This window comes from Macrobrachium nipponense, chromosome 41, assembly GCF_015104395.2.
Source record: "Macrobrachium nipponense isolate FS-2020 chromosome 41, ASM1510439v2, whole genome shotgun sequence".
Taxonomy (NCBI): domain Eukaryota; kingdom Metazoa; phylum Arthropoda; class Malacostraca; order Decapoda; family Palaemonidae; genus Macrobrachium; species Macrobrachium nipponense.
This window is the reverse complement of record NC_061102.1, coordinates 18,875,730-18,896,402: the sequence shown is the minus strand read 5'-3', so window position 1 is coordinate 18,896,402 and position 20,673 is coordinate 18,875,730. Positions and strand designations below refer to the sequence as shown.

The window sequence follows — 20,673 nt, the reverse complement described above, 5'->3', positions numbered from 1 at the left end:
TCTAAGTCACTCTTATCACTTTTATAAAGTGGATGACTTTACCTACATGAAAGTCGATTAGATTACCACTATATCAGTGCATTTTATTACTTTAATGAGATTATCTTTGATTAAAACTATGACTCTGGATTTCGTTACCTGTATGATGGAGGATTAAACTGGTGTTACACTAAGGAAAAATCGAGAAAAATATGTAAAACACTCATTGAAATGCTTTGCGTTTTTCCCCCCATGTGTGCTGGGGTTGTCTGCTGGCTCTAAATAAAGCAATTTTTATTTGGAGGCCAAAATACCGTTGAGAAAGGTAAAAATACATCCCAGGTCACGATACTGTGTTAACAGATATCTATATTTCATTCAAAATTCAAGAGATTATCTACCCTTTCAGTTAGGGTGGCATAAAAATATAACCAGTTCATTGGTTTCAAAGTAAAAAAAGTAATTAAGTATAAGTAAACAGTATATCAATCTTGTCATAAAAAAATGACCAGCCATTGAATACTATTTCACCAAAAAGTCAACAATAACAAAGTATAAGGAATATGTTCCCTTTACCACAAATGCTTTAGCTTCTCATAAACTGAAGCTTGGCGATCAATATGAGTACCCAGGTTCATTCAGTATGATAATTTTCGAAGGAAATCTGGCAAAATCGGAAAGTGAAGAAGAAGAGAGACTAATGATGTGCCGATCTACCATAAAAAAAAGCATCTCAAAACTATGATGTGTTACACAAGGTTCAGCTGAAGTTGACTTTCTTCCTAATTCTAGAGATGTCAGGTGGTATTACCGCAAGAATACCTGGTCTAAGCAACCACTTAAAAGACTTGGCATACAGCTTGTTATGAACTTGTGTGCGTTATTGTGCATTTGGTAACTATAAATGTAATGCATTACACAAAGGCATAGAATTCCCTTCATTGTATGATGTGCTACAAACATTTATACTTTAAAACGCAATACTGAAGGGAAGCATACTGTTTTCATCTGTGAAGACCTCTAAGATAAAAGAAAAAAAGAAAAAAACACGCCCACTACTAAACTCGAAAACTATAAATGAGTTTGTGATTAACATGGGCCAAAAGATCACTCTAACCAACGAGGTTTCTGACTGGGTGAAATTCACAAATAGATTACCACACGTAAGTATTTCTTGATGTATTCAAAATCAATTATGTGGCAGTACAGATACCAGGGCATGGATAAGGAATTACTTCATACTAAAAAAATTACTGCTAAACTTATGCATCTCTTGTCTTTAATTGAGAAATTAGCTCGTCACTTGATCTTTCAGCGTAATTTTATTCTCTGCTGCTATCCACTTCAGTATTTCATGGTATGCTATTTAGTTATAGAGCTCATACACCAAGACAAACAGTTATTCCGTGTGCAGAAATGAACAAGTAATAAGAATTGTATATATATATATATACTATATATATATATATCTATACATAAATATATATATATATATATATATATATCCCACATATATATATATTGTATATAAATCATATATATATATCTACATATATATATATATATATGTATATATATATATATATACATATATATTATACCATATATATATCTATAATATATATATACACACACATATAGATATATATATATTATATAATATCCCTATATATATATAGATATATATACTGTATAATTATTATATAAATAAATATAGTATATATTATGTATAAATTTTCTGTCAATCACTTATGCTCCATACATAAACCAACAAGCCCATGAACACCAACATAATATGTATACTCATAGGTGAATGTGGATGTGATACATACATACTCACATAAACATATGTGTGTGTACGCCGTATAAGTTCCTGACAAGTTTAATTGATGGATGAGTTCAAAATCCATTCCATAATCTCATAGGTATTCTAAGAGACAAGCTGAATTTCCTAGTGCGTTTAACTTGCTATGGGCAGATATAACAATATCAACTGCGTGTTCTAACATAACATCCATGTTCTAAGAAAGCGAAGCATCAGCCGACCGGAAGAAAAAGAAGAAGAGGAAGAAGAAGGAGAATAAGATGTAGAAATAGAAATAGGAAAAAGAATAGATTTCAAGATTGAAGATTATTATTTTTTCAGGGACTCGGAGGACGGTCATTACTGTTATTGAAAAAAAAAATAAGGGGACAACTCTAAGTTTAGATATGACTTCTATGAGGTCACTTGCATAGAAAGAGACAGAGAGAGAGAAGATCTAAGACAGTGAACAGACTACGTAAAGTCGCAATGCTTACAAATCTTCCATCTCATTCGTCCAGATATCTGCCAATGAGTAAGTAAAAAAAGAACAAAAAGGTCAAACAGACATATTCGGTGTGAGTTAACAGTTTTTAAAAAGTATGATCTAGTTTCCAATGAAATCGATTTATTTTTTTTTCAGGGAGACGTGGGGGAATAGATATTCTCCCTTCCTCCATATATCAACCACCACATCCCCCCTCTCCCCCCTCTCTCGTACACACACAAAGCCAAAAAGCAACAATATTTACAGTTGTTTGCCTATTTATGCCATTATATAATTAAACTGTAATTACTTATGGCTAAAAACCCCGTGTACGAATTTTTTTTCCACCTATCACAAAGGACTACTATAATCACGCTTTGATGACACTATGGCCACAGTGCAATCGCACAAAAAACACACTGAATGCGGTCCTTTGTTTTTGTGGCATCTACCAATTATACGCGACACTTACACAACTTGCGCAAACAGAAGAAGAAGAAGAAGAATATAAAGTAATGCGAGCGAGACAGAGATAAATGAGGTCCAAATTCAAAGACGGAAAAAAGGGAAGTGAATGGAAAGACAAAGAGAGTGGTAGATAGACAATTACTCAGACGGACAGAGAGAGAAAAAATGATCACTCGTTAAAAAACAAACAAGCAAACAGACTCACAACGCAACGGATACATTTGCTCAAAACGCCACTTCAATTCACCCATTTTCAGACACTGGTCAACCAGGACAGCAGATAATAATCTTAATTCACAGAGAGAGATAAGAGGGGAAAACTTTGCTCTTCATTCTTCACTGATTCGGACGAAAGAGAATCTAATCTGGTCTGAACAAAGAATAAGAAATGAAAGAGAAGCAACAACAAAAAATTGAAATTAAAACATTAATTATAAATGTCAACACGTGTCTTCGGCTTCATACGTCAAGCAATTTGGTTATCAATATGAATAAATAGTTCTGTTTCCTTACGCATATGCATATGAATGTGTGTGACTGCTTATATTTATCAGCAAATACATACTTATCACATATACAAGGAGTCGTCAGTGTACCTGACTCCACAACACAATTGTACTAAACATTCATTCAGCTATTCTCCAATTCAACAGCTGACTGACGTTTCTTTCCTCCAACTTATACTCCTTAGTTACCCCTCCGCCGTTCTCCCATTTCTTGTCGCCTATGCTTTTCATCCGTCCTCTTTGGCTGCCACTTAGCTTTCCAACTTCTTTGACTTTACTTGTTTTATTTCAAGTTCTCATTAAAGACTAAATATTTCATTGGGCCTTATATTACAATAATAATTATAAACACCAAATGCTTTATGGCTTACACAACAACACTATAGTAGATTCACATCAACCGTGCATCCGATGTCTAAGCCAGTCCCTAACGACGCTCCTGATTGGCTGTTGATAAGCCAATCACAGGGCTGGAAAATCTCAGACTCTCTTGAGAGTTCACATAGGCAGGATGTATGTTCCACCTCTCCTGAGGGATACTTTTGAAAGACGTATCCCTCAGGAAAGACTTGAGAGTTTCCAGCCCTGTGATTGGTTTATCAACAGCCAATCAGGAGCGTCGTAAGGGAGTGGCCTAGACATCTGATGCACGGTTGATGTGAATCTTCTATAGTATGCTTCCTATTACTTTTGCCCAATCTTAAATCCAATACAGTTTTGTGACGGTATGCAAAACAGACATAACATCGTTCAATCAAAATTCTTCTGCTACACTTGTAACTAACGCAATCAATCCCCTTTCATCCTAATTGCTTGCAATCCTCGCTCATATTTTACTGATTTGCACAGGATTATCGCAATGTGAGTTTCAGTAACTTATTTTGAGTACACCTTACTTTTGAATATGGAATGATTTTTTAAAAGTTACCCACATTTCCTGCACATACGCATCCTGAGTAACGTAACAGATTCCACTTATTCATCTCTTTAGCAACACACCATTATCATCTTCTCTCATTTCCAATTTGCACCACATACAAAAGAACACATCCAAAAATGAAATAAAATTAAAGACGCACACACACACACACACACACACGTCATCACGTCTCATATCTGTGAGCACGAATCACCTTAGATGCCAGATCAACGAACACTTACGATTCTCTTTCCCTGTTGGAAAAAAAGTGAAGAGAGAGTAAAAAAAATTAAATAAGTAAATGAGTAAATAAATAAATAAATAAATACACACAGCTAATATCGACGTACAAAAAATGAAAGCAAAGGGAATTTAAAAGTAAAAAAAATATATAAAACAAAAGAAAAAGAAGGAAAGAAAGAAAGAGATGTGGTGTCTTCCCTCTTGGCATATCCAGAAACGATACCTGCTGTTGACAAGTAGAGAAGAATTGAGTACCCGTCATTACGTAAGATTATTATCTGCCAGGGCCTGGTGGCAGCCACCTTTCCCACTGAACACATTCTTCACTGAAAATCAAAACAGATGTCACGAGAATCTTATAATGACTATGGACCTCAATTATAGTATTTCTATAATGCAATCTTGACGTTGAACATTACAACAAATGTGCAGAACGTGTGTGTGTTTATGTGTGTGTGTGTGTATATATATACATATGTGTGTGTGTGTGTGTGTATATATATATACGTGTGTGTGTGTGTGTGTGTGTGTAACGGCGGTGTGATCCTGGTGTAGTCACAAAAAATAACAGGGGAAGGACTCTAGTGGTAAACCTTTGGTTGGTAAGCCGAAGCCAGAGTCAGGACGACTCCTGATCCAAAACAAACATTGCGTGGAAATGTTCCAACAGAAAAAAAACGCGGCCAGATCCGTTTCTTTTCGATACCAATAAAACTATTGGCGGGTTAAATTCTGTTACATAAAAAAAGGAATTCTGTTTTCATTAAAAAAAAAAAGATCGTTAGTAACTACACTGTTTGGAAAAGTTTTGGGGGACAAAAAACACAGGTGGCAATAACAAAAACAGTGAAGTGGATTTCCATTCACGCAAAAAAATGGTTGGCGGTGTAAAACCGCGAAAGCAAAACAGTCTGAGGGAGGGCGAATCTTTTTTTTTTTCCTCCTCCGTTGTTTCCTGTTTTTAGCTGAATTCATGTTTACTTGTTCACTAATCATGGAGTAACATTTGACATTTTGCAGCCGTGGCCTCTCTCGTTAGAGAGAACGGGCCCCCTGAGTATTGGGAAGGGGTTGTTTTACAGTTCAATCTTTTAATCAGAGTGAAAAAATAATTAAAATCTGTTAAAAATCAATGAAAAGCAAGCAAAAGTTCTTGAGACCTCTGTCGAAACGTTACTCCATTCTTAGCCTGTCGTGTAAGGAAAAAAAAAAAATAAATAAAACCTAGAAAAAATAACGTTCACGACCTTACCAAGTCGATGGTCACGATCAAGTCATACTGCTGGTGCTTATGCCCCTTCTTGCCCTTCTTGCCGCCCTTCACGGCGACTGGGGCTTGCTGTTGTGCCTTCGTTGGGGCCTGCTTGACCTGAGTCTTCTGGGCGCTGGGTTTGGCCACCTGGGTCTTGCTTCCTGTCTTGGAGGGCGTCCCGAGTTTCTGGGCGGCTCCCGCCTTGCCCGACTGGCTCTTGGGCACTGCATCGACGGATCCACTCTTGCTCCTGGCCTGTCGGGGGAAGAGCCGAGAAAGGACGCAGTGAAAATCACTCTTTACGTAACGTCTCTTGACACACACAGACAACAAAGCAAAACGAAACGTTGTCATACAGATCCATGCAACAGCAGGAGCAGCAGCAGTAACAGCAGATACAACAGCAGTTGAAAAAGCAGCAACAGAAAAAATTGCAGTTACAATGACTAAGCACTGACTATGGAAAGAGAAACAGGAGCGCAATGATTATAAAGTAATGAGTGATTGCACATGAAAATAGATGGAATATGGACATATTGGCAGTATCACAGCTGACCATGATGAGACAAACAAACAAAAAATAAATAAATAAATAATGTACCGAAAAACTAAGCAAAACAAAGATGGCATATCATATTCTGAACTGAATTAAAACAAGAAGAGCACACGTATGGTAAAAAAAATAATTTTTTTTAACAAGGTGATTGGCAAGTAAGCTCTTCTCTTCATAAAATTATGATTTAAGTTCAATGGATAAAACACAGTTGGGATACAAGGATATACAGCAGGTTGTCAGCGGATACTGTTTACATTTACATGTGATGGTATAAGCGACAGTTTTCGTAAGAGGATGGTTAAGACTTACACATGGTCATGAGGGCGGGTAAAGATTATACATGGTTATGCATATAACACAGTTGGTCAACTAACTTGTCATCCATTTTTTTTACAAAGACAAATATATGTTAAGTAACCTTATATTAAGAAAATTATTAATACATACATACATATATATATATATATATATAGTATATATATATATATATAGAATATATACATATATACATATATCTATATATATATATACACATATATATTATATACTATCAATATAGTGTGCCTGCTAGTTATATAGTATATTAATTATGTATTGTATGTAATATATGTGTATATATATATGTATATGTAATATGTATGTATGTATATATGTATATATATATGAAAATATATATATTATATATACATATACATATATATATATATATACACACACACACACACACACAGGAGTTATGGTAGACGATCTTTACACCAGAACATAGCTTTATAGTAATTAACATCTTGAGAGAGAGAGAGAGAGAGAGAGAGAGAGAGATGAGAAATTGTACGTTTGGGAAATACCAACTAGTCTTCCCCGTCTTCCCCGGTGCTTAATTTCAGCATTTTTCTCGTCAAATTCTAATGGTGTTCTTCCCTCCCCGGCATTTTTGCAACTAAGTTCTCTGCTGCAAGATTCTCTGTTTGCAAGCGCCCGTATTCAAGTTAAATTTTCCTGGATACAGACTATAATTAAAATAACCATTTTTCTTGGACTTACACAAGGAATGTCGAAATATTCTGAGACGAATAAAAGAAAAAATAGTAATTAGATTATAAAATAACCATATCACCATTATGAAAACAAATAAAAAAAAATCGCAAAGAGGAAAAGCATAGGAACAAATAAATTCGATACTTGATGGAAGATTCTTCCCCATTTTAAAAATTTCAAGGATTCAAAATAAGAAAAGTAATAAAGGCACTATTTGGTAAACCTACTCAATGTTTTAAGTAAGTAACGCAAATCAACAGCGTATAATGCTGTATGAAACTCTCAGCCACGGTCCATGAAACTTTCAGCCACGGCCCGGTGGTGGCCTGTGTTGTTGGCACCTATATCGGTGCCAGATGCACGATCTTTGCTAAATTTAACCTAAAATAAAATAAAAACTACTGAGGCCAGAAGACTGCAATTTTGTATGCTTGATGATCGAAGGGTGGATGACCAACATACCAATTTGCAGCCCTCTAGCCTCAGAAGTTTTTAAGATCTGAGGGCGGAGAGAAAAAGTGCGGACGGGCGGACAAGTAGCCATCTCGATAGTTTTCTTTACAGAAAACTAAAAGCGCTTGTTTAAGATTATTAAAAATTGTACAACTGTTCTACAAATTCATTTAAAAAATAAAAAAGACAAAACCTCGGCACAAAACGAACAAGACGTTTATGACCTCGTCACCATTTTGTTATCTCCTGGGAATAGTCAAAACTTACGTAAAAACCGAGGAAAAATGAATTTGTAAACAAGTCGTCTGACTTGGTAAAAAACAATACTTCATATTTTTTAGTAACATATAACTGTCAGCCTTTAATTTCCACTAAAATTCACTGAGTATATAATTTCTTGAATATTAAAACGTTTTGACCTTTGAATAAAAATAAAAAACTTCAAAAATGGTGTAACATCGCTTATTCATACAGATTCTGTTTTAGACTACTGACAGTAACCTCGTCAAACTGATTCAGAAAGAGTATTCTTGTCTTGATAACAGTACTCCAAGATTAAGGTATACACAGACACACGTGTATTACTGTAACGACTCTTAGTCACAGTAACTGCTGATCAAACTAATGCACATTCATTATTTCTAGACAGAGTCTCAGCGTAAAAAACCAGGACATATGAAAAATAGATGAAATACCAGTGACTTCACTACAGTAACGGATTAATGTACATAAAGCGTACAAATAGAAACGCAATAAAAATTGTGAGAAATTAATATATTGGGATTTAACTGGAAATATGAACCGTGTTGAAGTTTTATATTAATGCAGCTTGGAAAAGTGCATGACATTCTTTCTATATATTTGGATGGGAACTGAACAATGCAGCGTCGGTCCTTCCAAAATATAATCCACGTTTTGATGAGTGATGGGTATACTGACGATGAAACAGATTTAATGAAGAATACAAGTAAAACATTCAAATAACCTTATTAGGTGTCAAAAAATGAATGGATAGCTGCAAATGAACTTTTTTTTTTTAAATAGAGACTTACAACACAAAACAACCTGCTTGTACCATATGGTAGCAATTTAAAAAAATATTCCCCTTCTAAAGAACTTTGGAGTTACGGGGTAAAAAGATAGTTCATTCCTAAATAATATACTAATAAGGAATGTTGTAGAATCCGGTTGTATAAGAGAATGCTTTTGCGAAAATAGGAATATACAAACACGATCCGATTATTTCCAAATGAAATAAATGCACAGATTTTAAGGAACGTAATTCATCAGGGCCTGAAGCAAAAGGGGTGAGCCCGGCTTCATAATAGAAACACCAGATTTGTAAATTTAGCATCGACCTCAGACGCTAATGAGTTTCTGGCTCTTCACTATTGTTTTTGTGCTAATTATCAGCTGTAAATATTTATTCCAACCGTGTGTAGTGTGTTCGTTAGTGCTGTCAATCTAACCTATATATTGCGAATTTCCACAGCTATGTATCATTCTCTTGAAGATGTCTTAGAAAACTAAAGGCTTTCGAAACCGGTCAGGATTAATATCCAGTGTTTCATTTTTTTGCAGAAGTATATCACATATCCAACGCGTGTTCTGGTGATTTCAATCACAAGGATATATATATATAACTATATATATAAAATAATATATATATATATATATAATATATATATATATATTAAACACACACACACACACACACACACACATATATATATATATAATATATATATATATATATATATATATATATATACATACACATACAATATCATATACAATATTCGGGAGGACAGTTCTCTTATAAGAGAAGAATATAACGAACAGCGTAGTTAAAAATTCTCTCCGTTAACCGGGACATGGTGACCTTTGAGCTGCGGTCTATTTCGGGGGTGGTCCTCGTTCACATGGAAATGCTGACCTTCAAACAAAGGCACGAAAAAATCGTGCTTCAGTAACTGTGATTATTTTCGCTTTTTTTTTTTCTTTTAAAGCGTTTTTCTTTAATCCAGAACTCGATCAATAAAATTAAACGAGATAAAAAAATGGTAATAGGACATTAGAAATGGTCTTCAATAACTTTTTAAACGACAAATTTGAAAGATTAACTCGAGAGGACGTTATAATAAAATGTCAGTTACATATACGAAAACCATCAATATCTAAATTCTTGAACATCTAAAAAAAATGTTTGAATGTGCGGAATAAAAGAAAATAGAAGTGTAAAAAAATAAATTAGTTCGACATTACCAAAGTGGTTTTCTCGCAGCCAGGTAACCATTAGCTAAGCACTGTAAATCCAGGTATTATTATAATCACGTTCGGCTGCGATAGAGCCATATTTTCTCGAACCTAACCATTTTCGCACTGTCCCGGGACCTTTTCGCACCTCCTACCGAAGTTTTTTTATTTAAAAAAATATTTGACTTGATTCTTAGAATGCTGTAGATTGCCCCAGGGGTGTGATAGTGTTTGGACTATGGTGAATGCTGCTGAAAAAGAAAGAGTATTGTGTTGTTTTCTAAGATTTTGGGATGATGAGGATTGATTGATAGATTGATTATAGCTACTATAACAGGCGTCAAACACCTAGGTTATCGACGCCATAACAATTAAATATGGAAACTAAAAAAATAAATCAATAAATAACTTTAAAATTAGTTTCATATGACAAATATCTAAACATAAATATGTATGTATACATCTATATATATATGTATGCATGTATGTGTTTAGATATATGTATGTATGTATGTGTATGTATGTATGTATGTATATATATATATATATATATATATATAATATACATACATACATACATATATATATATACTATATATATATATATATATATATATATATATATATTTTAAAATCATATCTATTCACATATACTATCTATACTTACACTGCATACGAGTCGCTGATTACAAAGACAATGAGAGGAAGAAGAGTTAGTAAATAAGTGAAAGACATAATCATTTTTCAGACCAAAACAAACAAGTTGCTCGTTAAAGAAAAAGAAGAAATAATAGAAAAAAAACACTGTGCAGTTGGTGTCTCAAGATGTTAATTCTGAACAATCTTCCTTCATTACAGGCGCTTTGTTCTTTTTCGCTTATAAGATTTTGTAACAGATTTCATGTCAGAAGTGGCTCTAAGAACGACTAATGATTTCTTTTGTCTGGATCTGAAGCCAAAAAAGGAAAAATACACAATGTAAATGCTAATATTAATTAACAGACATGTCACTCATTAGCTAGTATACCAACATTCGTAGTGTTTGTTCACAATTATCTAGACCGGACAGATAAGTATGATACTTAATAACGGCCTTACAAAGGCCAACTGTATAAAACAAGGAGTAATCTCATTACATTCACCCTTTTTCATAATTCCCACCCCTTTTTCCCGTAAGATAATTAGCATAAATTAACGCGCGTATGTAAATAAACACACACAATGGTAAAGCTTATAATTACAAGAATCCACATAAGGAACGAAAACCTAAATAATGATAACGATAGCAACTTCAGTTATTAAAATGATAAACGGACTATGGAACCAGATTATTACCCTCGCCTTTTCTTTCACAAGTCTGAGGAAAAAAAAAACAGATAACGTCTGTTTTATGTATGAATCTCTTTGTTCACCACGAATGCTATTAAAAAACTGTTAGAACTTGTGTATGTATGCAGGCATTTGTGTGTCTCTGTGTGAGTGTGTGTATTATAATATAAAAGCCTCAATCACTTTTGCAAGAGTGGCTTCAGTTATAACTAACCACCCTCGTGTGTACATAATCTAAGATAAGTTGTGGGGTAATGAGAGAGAGAGAGAGAGAGAGAGAGAGAGAGAGAGAGAGAGAGAGAGGAAAATGTCCGGTGAATGGTAGACAGATATGCTCCGCTGAGGCCAACTGCACTCACTCAATTACTGATGGGATGGAATGGAAAATTTAGGCCAAAGGCCAACCGCTGGACCTAGGAGGTTCATTCAGCGCTGAAAGAGAAATTGAGAGCAAAAGGGTTTTAAGGCGTGACAGGAGGAAAACCTGGCAGGTACATTATTGAAACCATCGCTAGGAGAAGCAGGCCTGAACGACCCCCACAACAACAACAACAACAACAACAACAACAACAACTCTGGACGTCCATATTTTCGGTGGCCATCCTCTTCACTGAACTGTACTTACAAAGTAATAAATAGCAATCCTTTGTTTTTTGGCAAATTTTATTTTATAAATTTTATCATTAAACATTATCATCATTCTTTAGCAGTAGGAAATACAAGAGTGATAACAGGAATATGATATAAGCCACCAGATTTGTAAATGATTTTAAGTAAAATTCTGTTAACCAAAGCCAGTACTTTGAATATCATCTAAACGGGTAGAAGGGCATAGTAACGCATACCCAATTTTTCTTCTTAATATAACTAAAATAACATTTTCAAGTATTTCATATTTTATATACCTATATATGCAATGACATTTATGGAAGAAAAGGTCCAGTTTTGGGAAAAAAGACCCCCTAAAAAAAAATCTGGGTACGGTACTGAGATTGTGGAAAGTCTGATGGAAGAAAAGGGAATATAAATGGCGGCACAATAAAAAGGAGAGAAAGGGGTTGCAGCTAGGGGCCGAAGGGACGCTGCAAAGAACCTTCAGCAATGCCTACAGTGTACCGCGTGAGGTGCACTAATGACGTCACTTTCCCTGCGACCTCTTCTGAAGGAAAACATACGAACAGATTTATTATATTTTGGTCTGTTCACCTTATACAATTTTCCCCCCACTATGAAGAAAGATCTTTTTCCTTGAATAATAACAAATCTATGTTATTTTCCTCCCGCTGGGAGATCCTTCCGAGACATTTACGAGAAAATAACTCCCTCCCTATTGCCTATGCCTCAGTGGAGACTTGGAGAGAACTGCCTGAGGATTTTTTTTTTCCCCCACAGAAAATACATGTTTTGCTGAAACTCAGTTTTGGGAACGGACTTTCTAGCTCGGTGGATAATGGGTATGGCAGCCCTATTTATCATTTTATTTTTTCGGGAATCTCGAATATTCTTATGAAGAGAGTCGAGGAGTGGATTCAGAAAAACGGTATATATATAATTACATATAATATATAATAATATATATATATATAAGTATAATATAATATTAAAATAATTATATATATATATTATATATAATTTTAGTGGGCTTCCTACAACATATTAGAACACGGATACAGTGATTAAATTTACTATATATATATATATATATATATATATATATATTATATATATATATATATATATTGTGTGTGTGTGTGTGTGTGTGTAAAATAAATCTTTATATATATACAAATATAACAAGTACCTAATCTACAATATATATATATATATATATATATATATATATATATATATATAAATTGTGTATGTGTATGCATTCAACTAAAGCCGTTTCTTCTAACAGGCGGTGGGGTCTGAGAAATAGCAAAACAAGGGTCATTAACATATTCATACGTTCAACTTGCTGAATTGAGTATGAAATCCTTATGTAGTAATCTTCTTCGACATTAGTAACATCTTACACACGCACACGGTGATGATGGCAGTCTGTCAAGAGCGACTGAATATGATGAAACGGAAGCTTTTGCTGAATTCAGTATGCGGGTGTATTAGTAGATCCATTTTAGACGAAGGTGCGTTATGTTGCCTATACAGTATAAAGAAAACGTGGTTGCACCTAGGAGAAACAGTGGCTAAAGAAAACGTGGTTGCACCGAGGAGAAACAGTGGCTAAAGAAAACGTGGTTGCACCGAGGAGAAACAGTGGCTAAAGAAAACGTGGTTGCACCGAGGAGAAAAGTGGCTAAAGAAAACGTGGGTTCACCGAGGAGAAACAGTGGCTAAAGAAAACGTGGTTGCACCGAGGAGAAACAGTGGCTAAAGAAAACTGGTTTCACCGAGGAGAAACAGTGGCTAAAAAAAACGTGGTTTCACCGAGGAGAAACAGTGGCTAAAGAAAACGTGGTTGCACCGAGGAGAAACAGTGGCTATAGAAAACGTGGGTTCACCGAGGAGAAACAGTGGCTAAAGAAAACGTGGTTTCACCGAGGAGAAACAGTGGCTAAAGAAAACGTGGTTTCACCGAGGAGAAACTGGCTAAAGAAAACGTGGTTGCACCGTGGAGAACAGTAGCGAAGAAGCGTATGTAGGAACAAGATAGCACAGTGGGAGACTTGCAATTTCCGTAACAGGAGAAAGTTAAAGAGATAAATGAGCAAAATTCAGGTTACAGTAAATGGGAGTAAGGAAGATGGCGTCACGTTAATATGGATACCGAAAGAATGAAAGCCGTAGACGCAAACGTGTATTTTTTGGCAAAAACACCAGCAAGAACTTTGTCAAGGCTTGCATGCGAAGTACAGAGTCCAAGAGAGAAATAAACTACAATGTTAGAGGAGAAAAGTTGAGCCAAGACTTCAAGGGAGTGCAATACAATTGCAGAATCTGCAATAAACCGAAAGGATTGTTGGCTGAAGATGAAATGAATTTTCCGCGGTACAAATGTCGTGTGAGAAGGGATGAAAGAGCAGTGACGTGAAAGTCTGACAAATGAGTTAGCAAAGTTGGACAAGAATTTTCTTGTCATCGATCCTTGTATTTGAAAACGGTCTAACTGAACAAAATCTAAATAGGTCTTTAATATGAGTTAATCCTTAACTTACTTTGATTGCTTAGTGACATTCATTTTCATGTTTCCAAATCTATTAATTTTAGTTTCTGATGAAGAACAGGCGAGAAGGAATGTGAAGACGTGTTGTGAATTCCATAAGGGTTAAGTACTTAACATACAACTGTTGGCATTTGCAATCTCTATAGGTATAAGAAAATAATTTATACACTACGAACTTTTTATGGTCTTATTTTATTATTTTACGAAGCAATTTCAGTTCTAATTCTTACCGTTCTCAATGCGTTTCCTCATGATTATTTTCATCTTTGCATTGAAGATTTTGTTGTTCCATACAATATCAACGACATCAATACTCTGTTTATCAAGAACATCGCGTCATTTCGACTATCTCTTGTTTTTTTTTTCTTTTTCTTTATCGGCAACAGAAGACTAGGGGAGGGTGATGAAGCCACGAGAGATACGTCTTTGAATTCCACGTTGATAAAATGCCGACTGATAAGGGTAAGTGGAAATACGTCGCCTACGGAGAAGGGGGACTGGAATCAGAAGAATTATATTCCCACAGTGATTTATTCTTAAAGATGCCAACGCGACAGCCATGGAGGTGAATTTGAGAGTTGTAAAATATTATTGCTGGAAGCTGTTAGATCTATACCAGGGCCTTTTTTTAATACCTCTTAAGAGGTATATTCAAAATATTTTTAGGTATATTCAAAATATTTCTTAACAAAATGAACTTTGGGAAATTATGAAGAAAGACGAAAGATAGGCAATAGGGCAGTAAATGAAGTTGTTAAATTCAGAAAATTTGTTTGGGCACTTAGAGAGAGAGAGAGAGAGAGAGAGAGAGAGAGAGGGAGAGAGAGAACGAGAGAGAGAGAGAGAGAGAGAGAGAGAGAGAGAGACATAGAGAGGAGAGAGAGGAGGAGAGAGAGAGAGAGAGAGAGAGAGAGAAAATCATGATGATTTAACTCTTTAAGTGATATCGCACAAACAATACATCGAATTCCGAGGTCACCGCTAGAGCAAGGGTTTTGCAGAGTGCCATGCCTAAATATTTGATTACATTCGCCCATAGATTTTACAAACGTACTTATGTCTGAATACGGGATGAATGGTAATGATTGCGTACTTATAAAGGTTGTTTGGGAAGAGGGGGGGGGGGAGGGGGGCGGGGGGCCACGATTAACTAGCTGGCATACATAATATGAATCTTGGTATAATTCACTGACGGATCTTAAAAGCAAAAGCTTTTGTAACCGACTATAAGACGCCGAGCTTACAATGACTCAAAATACAAACCAAAGCACAATTATGCATTTTTCCACATTTTATTAGTATATGGATACGTATATTTTATGAATACAAAAGCTAGATGAATACTCAAACCTGCAATTGAGTGTTTATGTTGTTTCATGAAATACGACCAGTGCGTGCAATTCGTCTATCAATAATTGCTCATTAATTAGCGATAATTGTCATTAGTCGGTTCCATATCTCAGGAATCAGACAGCATAAAAAAATGATGCGAATATTATCGATACGCTCTTGATGTGCTAACAATGCGTATTTGCTATACACAATGATTTGTCTTTGATATGGATGCTCCGATTAACGCTAATTGTTTACAATTGAGCCGGAGAGCTTTTAACAGCTACTTTGGATTATAACATTCAACGTCAAATTGTTCCCAGACCTTTTCTGGTCGGAGGATAGTGTCGTGGTGTTTATATGGTGGTGGATTTTGAACTTAATTGTAATTTTGAACTTAATTGTACAAATTTTCATTGAAGTGAAAAACTAAAGCCATAGTCCACCTCTCATTTCGACACAATTTTGATAAGAATTCAGACGACTGATTGAATTTTCACTATATAAATGTCATGTGTATAGCACATTTGGGAACAGAACATATAAATATATAGCCACAAACTTCATATATACATACATTCACCTACACTTATACGTATGCATGTAAGTATATTCATGTTTATGTATACGTAGTCCACCTCTCATTTCGACGCAATTTTGATAAGAATTCAGACGAATGGTTCAATTTTCACTGTATAAATGTCATGTGTATAGCCCACTTGGGAACAGAACATATAAATACAGACACAAACTTCACATATACATACATTCACCAACATATTTGTATGTATGCATGTAAGTATATTCATGTTTATGTTGACGTATAAATATGAAGTTTCTGTCTATATATTTACTTCACTTCCTTGATACCTGCATGCCAGTAGCAAACTGACCCTAGTATAGAGGCTCCCAACTATATAATGGTAGAAAAGGAACCTTGAAATTCATCAGCGACACGTTGCATACTAACAACGAAGAAGTCCCTGATCTACAGGCATGTAGTACATCTCTTCAATCTACTTCCAAATTCTAGGCAAAGAGGTGTTTTCATTGGTGTGCAGAAGAAGTCTGTTTACTTTTACTTAATTCTACTTCGGTGCTCACTATTCGCAGTGGAACAAATGTTACGAGAGGTTTTGTCAGAAACGCTCAAACAGCATTAAAAGGCGGCGCTGGAATACCTCGTTCCATGTGACAAAGGATCTGTCTCCCTGGCAATTGCTCTTTGCCGTTGATACATTACTTTACAGTACAGAAGAGAGCATAGGAACGAGGGATTCGGGAAGTGGCTAGGGGAGAGTGGATTTAAACTCAGTAACACGTAAAGGAAGTAGACGAATTTTTTACAAAAAAATCAGAGCAGGGAGAGAGACTGAGGAGGGTACTTAGTTCAGATATTTGAGATCTACTCTGACAGAGTGGCTTAGACGCAGAAAGCTCAAGGGCTAAGACAAAATAGGAAAACTTGTTGAAAATATCTGGTGTCCCGTGAGATAGAAGAATCAGTGCAAAGACTAAAGGCAAGTTATATATAACACACGTAAGACCAGCTCGTGACGCTTCGAAGATATCGATTCGCTTGCGGGATCAATATGCGTGAAACAGTGATAGAAATGGACACGTATGATTTCTGTCTGAAGGGCAACAGAACCGATCAGGTAGTACCGTCTGCTACAGACAAGTGTTAATATCCTGGACCCCTTTTAATGGCTCCGAAGAAGATCAGACGGAAAACAAGGGGAGCTTCAGAGGAGAGTTGCGCAGGAAGGAAGACGATTTGTCAGGGGTTCAATAATCGACAAATGATCTGGTGGGATGTCGGGAAGTGAGTGGCTGCTGTTGGTGAAAGGGAAGGACAGACAGGGGAGAGAACAGCTTCCTGAAAGGCGTCCTCATGGACGGGGGAGATGCTGACACAAAAACAAAAGGTCAAGTAAGATGAGATTTATTCGTTTGAATGTTTTTTTTTTAAAGTAAGGATTATTTTTCGTATTTTAAAGAAATAAGGATCTTTGTTAATACTGAAAACTATGGAAACAAAGTTAGTGCTTTTCGTAAACATTCTGAAGAGAAACGGATAAATGAACCCAATAAACAGGACAAAGAAACAAAAAACTTAGACCGATCAAAGAATGGAATAATTAAATTGCAAAGATATTCACAGATATCATTGTAACACGATTCATCCAGCAACAAAAAGAAGAACATTCTAGGAAAAGGTACAAACGTCATAATGATCAAACAGGTCAAGACCACACAATACTCCCAGAACGCTGAATCACGTCTCATGTAGAGCATCAAGATATATCGAAGAAAGAGGGTGATTAACGCCGCTGACGATCCTCTTCAGAGGGTATTGACGGGATCGTTGTGCCTGGCAGTTATATCGTGGTCATGGTACATAAATACCAACACACTACCACCGTAACTCGGCGGTTACAATTCCGTCCCAAGAGGCAAGAGACCAAAGTTCAGTCCAACGGAGTGAAACGACTTGAGACCGTTTCCTGAAAATGTCTACGGAGCCTCTGTTGACCTAAGGGAAGTGATTTGTTGGAAAAGCAAACACACACACATACACACACACACACACACACACACACACACACACTTATCTATCTGCCTGTCTGTCTATCTAGTATTATTAATAAAATATATACATTAAAATATTATACTTATAATCTATAATAAATGAATATACATACAAACATAATACATATATATATATATATATTTATATAAATGAATATATATATATATATATATATATATATATATATATATATATATATATAGAGTATGAGAGAGAGAGAGAGAGAGAGAGAGAGAGAGAAAGATAGAGAGAGAGAGAGAGAGAGAAAGAGAGAGAAAGGAGTGGAACTGAATAGACGAGAAATGTAGAGATAAGTACATGAAGAGGATAATTAAACATGGTCAGCGTGGGTGAATGGACAAGTTCACAGTACCGAGTCTTGTAAGAGGGTTGGTCATGTAGAGAGAATGGATGCCTATAGGCTGGAAAAAAAAAGAGAAGAGTACTACTATATTTTAGAAGTGTGTATATTTGAGAAGTGTTACGGGAAGGGGGGAGATTTAAGAATTAAGACTTAAAAGGGCTGCAGAATGGTCTCAAGATACAGGAAGTTCGAACGAGATGAAAGACAAAGACTGAGGTCAATGGTAGAGGGATGTAGGGGTTCGATGGGCTGATGGTTAGCCTTTTGGATGGGCGTCTGAAGCGGTTAATGTTTTTAAGGCTTGCTGCCGGTGATTAATAGTACACGATGATATGTTTTTTTTCTCTGGAGGGGTCATCTTACTCTAACCTTGATAGAAGAAACGGCTATATATATATAGTATATATATATATATATATATATATATATATATATATATATATATATATATATATATATATATATATATATATATATATATATATATATATATATATACTATATATATATAATAAATAAAGTTTTTTTGCCACGAGGGAAAAAATGAAAAAAACGAGTTGGGCGAGTACTTTCGGTCCTATTCGGACCCTTTAGTATGCCTCAGTAAAGGGTCCGAATAGGATCCGAAAGTACTCGGCCAATCTCGTTTTTTCATTTTTGCCTTCGTGGCTAAAAGCCTTTATTTATACATAGCATTACGTTTATATACTTCGTGATTAAAGTTATTCATATATATTATATATACATATTCCTAGTTATTACATATATTATATATATAGTGTATATATATATATTATATATATATATATATATATTATAAACACACACACATATCTGTAATACAACTGACGAATGTCTAACATCTACAAAAGAACTACTATAATAACAGGGAATATTATCATGGGCCACACGAAATGAAGCCTCGACTGAAAACAAAATGGATCCCTCGACTTCCGTCCCTTGAAAATCACACGAAATTAACCCTTAACCTCAGCACCCTCTTTCTTTCTGGCCCTTAAATAATTAATAACGATGAAAATGAGCCAATCATAAGCTAATGGTTTGTCGCACCATCAGAGAAGATGATAAGAAGCTTACCCCATCCACCCCACTTCCAAAAAAATACAGGAATAGGAAACTGGGAACATTTCCCGTGGCCCTAAAAACTTTTCGGGAGAGAGAGAGAGAGAGAGAGAGAGAGAGAGAGAGAGAGAGAGAGAGAGAGAGTAAATATGCCACACGGCTTCCCAATTCGGCCCCATAAACGTGGCGGGATTTAGCTGAGTAAACGCCGCTCGGGCATCCATTCAATGTGTACTCAATGTCTTATCATCATGTCGCTCGAGCGAAGTTTCATTTTATCCCTGAAATCACCAATTCTCGTCCCCCCCCCCCTCCCCTCCCCGCCCCCCCTTCTTGGTCAATGGGGAAGGAAGGAAGGAAGGGGGAAGGGGGTGGGGGTGGGGCAGCGTTGCTGGCTCTCTGCTTCCATATTACCCTCGCTTGGAAAACCCTTTCAGACAGAATCCGGCCTCCAGCACTTCCAATAAAAAAAAAAAAAAAAAAAAGGGCCTTCATTAACGTGACTTCCTGTCTCCCCCCAACCCCCACCCCCCCCACCCACCCACCCCGACCCTCCCCCTTTACGGCATCGTTAGGTCGCGTCCTCGAGTCGAGTTGGCGATTTATAAGTCGTCAAGCACCCGACTGAAAATAAATTCGTGTATTTTCAGCTTTAAATGCCTGCATTATTATTATTATTATTATTTCTGCCTGGGTTATTGCGCCGACCGCCAAGCCGGATAGATGGCATCGGATTTACGTGGAATTGTGTTTGCTCTGAATTGAAGTGAGTTTGTGGGTTGGAGCCATTGGCCAGTCTCATATACATTAGGAGGTATATTCATATATATATATATACTATATATTAT

General features: G+C 35.9%; 1 protein-coding gene across 3 annotated transcripts in view; it reads right to left on the bottom strand.

The window, feature by feature from the left end:
• LOC135212556 (neo-calmodulin-like) overlaps positions 1-20,673 on the bottom strand; it is a 673,130-nt gene that overhangs the window by 14,141 nt on the left and 638,316 nt on the right. For all 3 annotated transcript variants that reach the window (XM_064246096.1, XM_064246094.1, XM_064246095.1), the window contains one exon: positions 5,659-5,913. In XM_064246096.1, the coding sequence (XP_064102166.1) occupies positions 5,659-5,913 (255 nt within the window). The remainder of the gene's footprint in view (positions 1-5,658; positions 5,914-20,673) is intronic.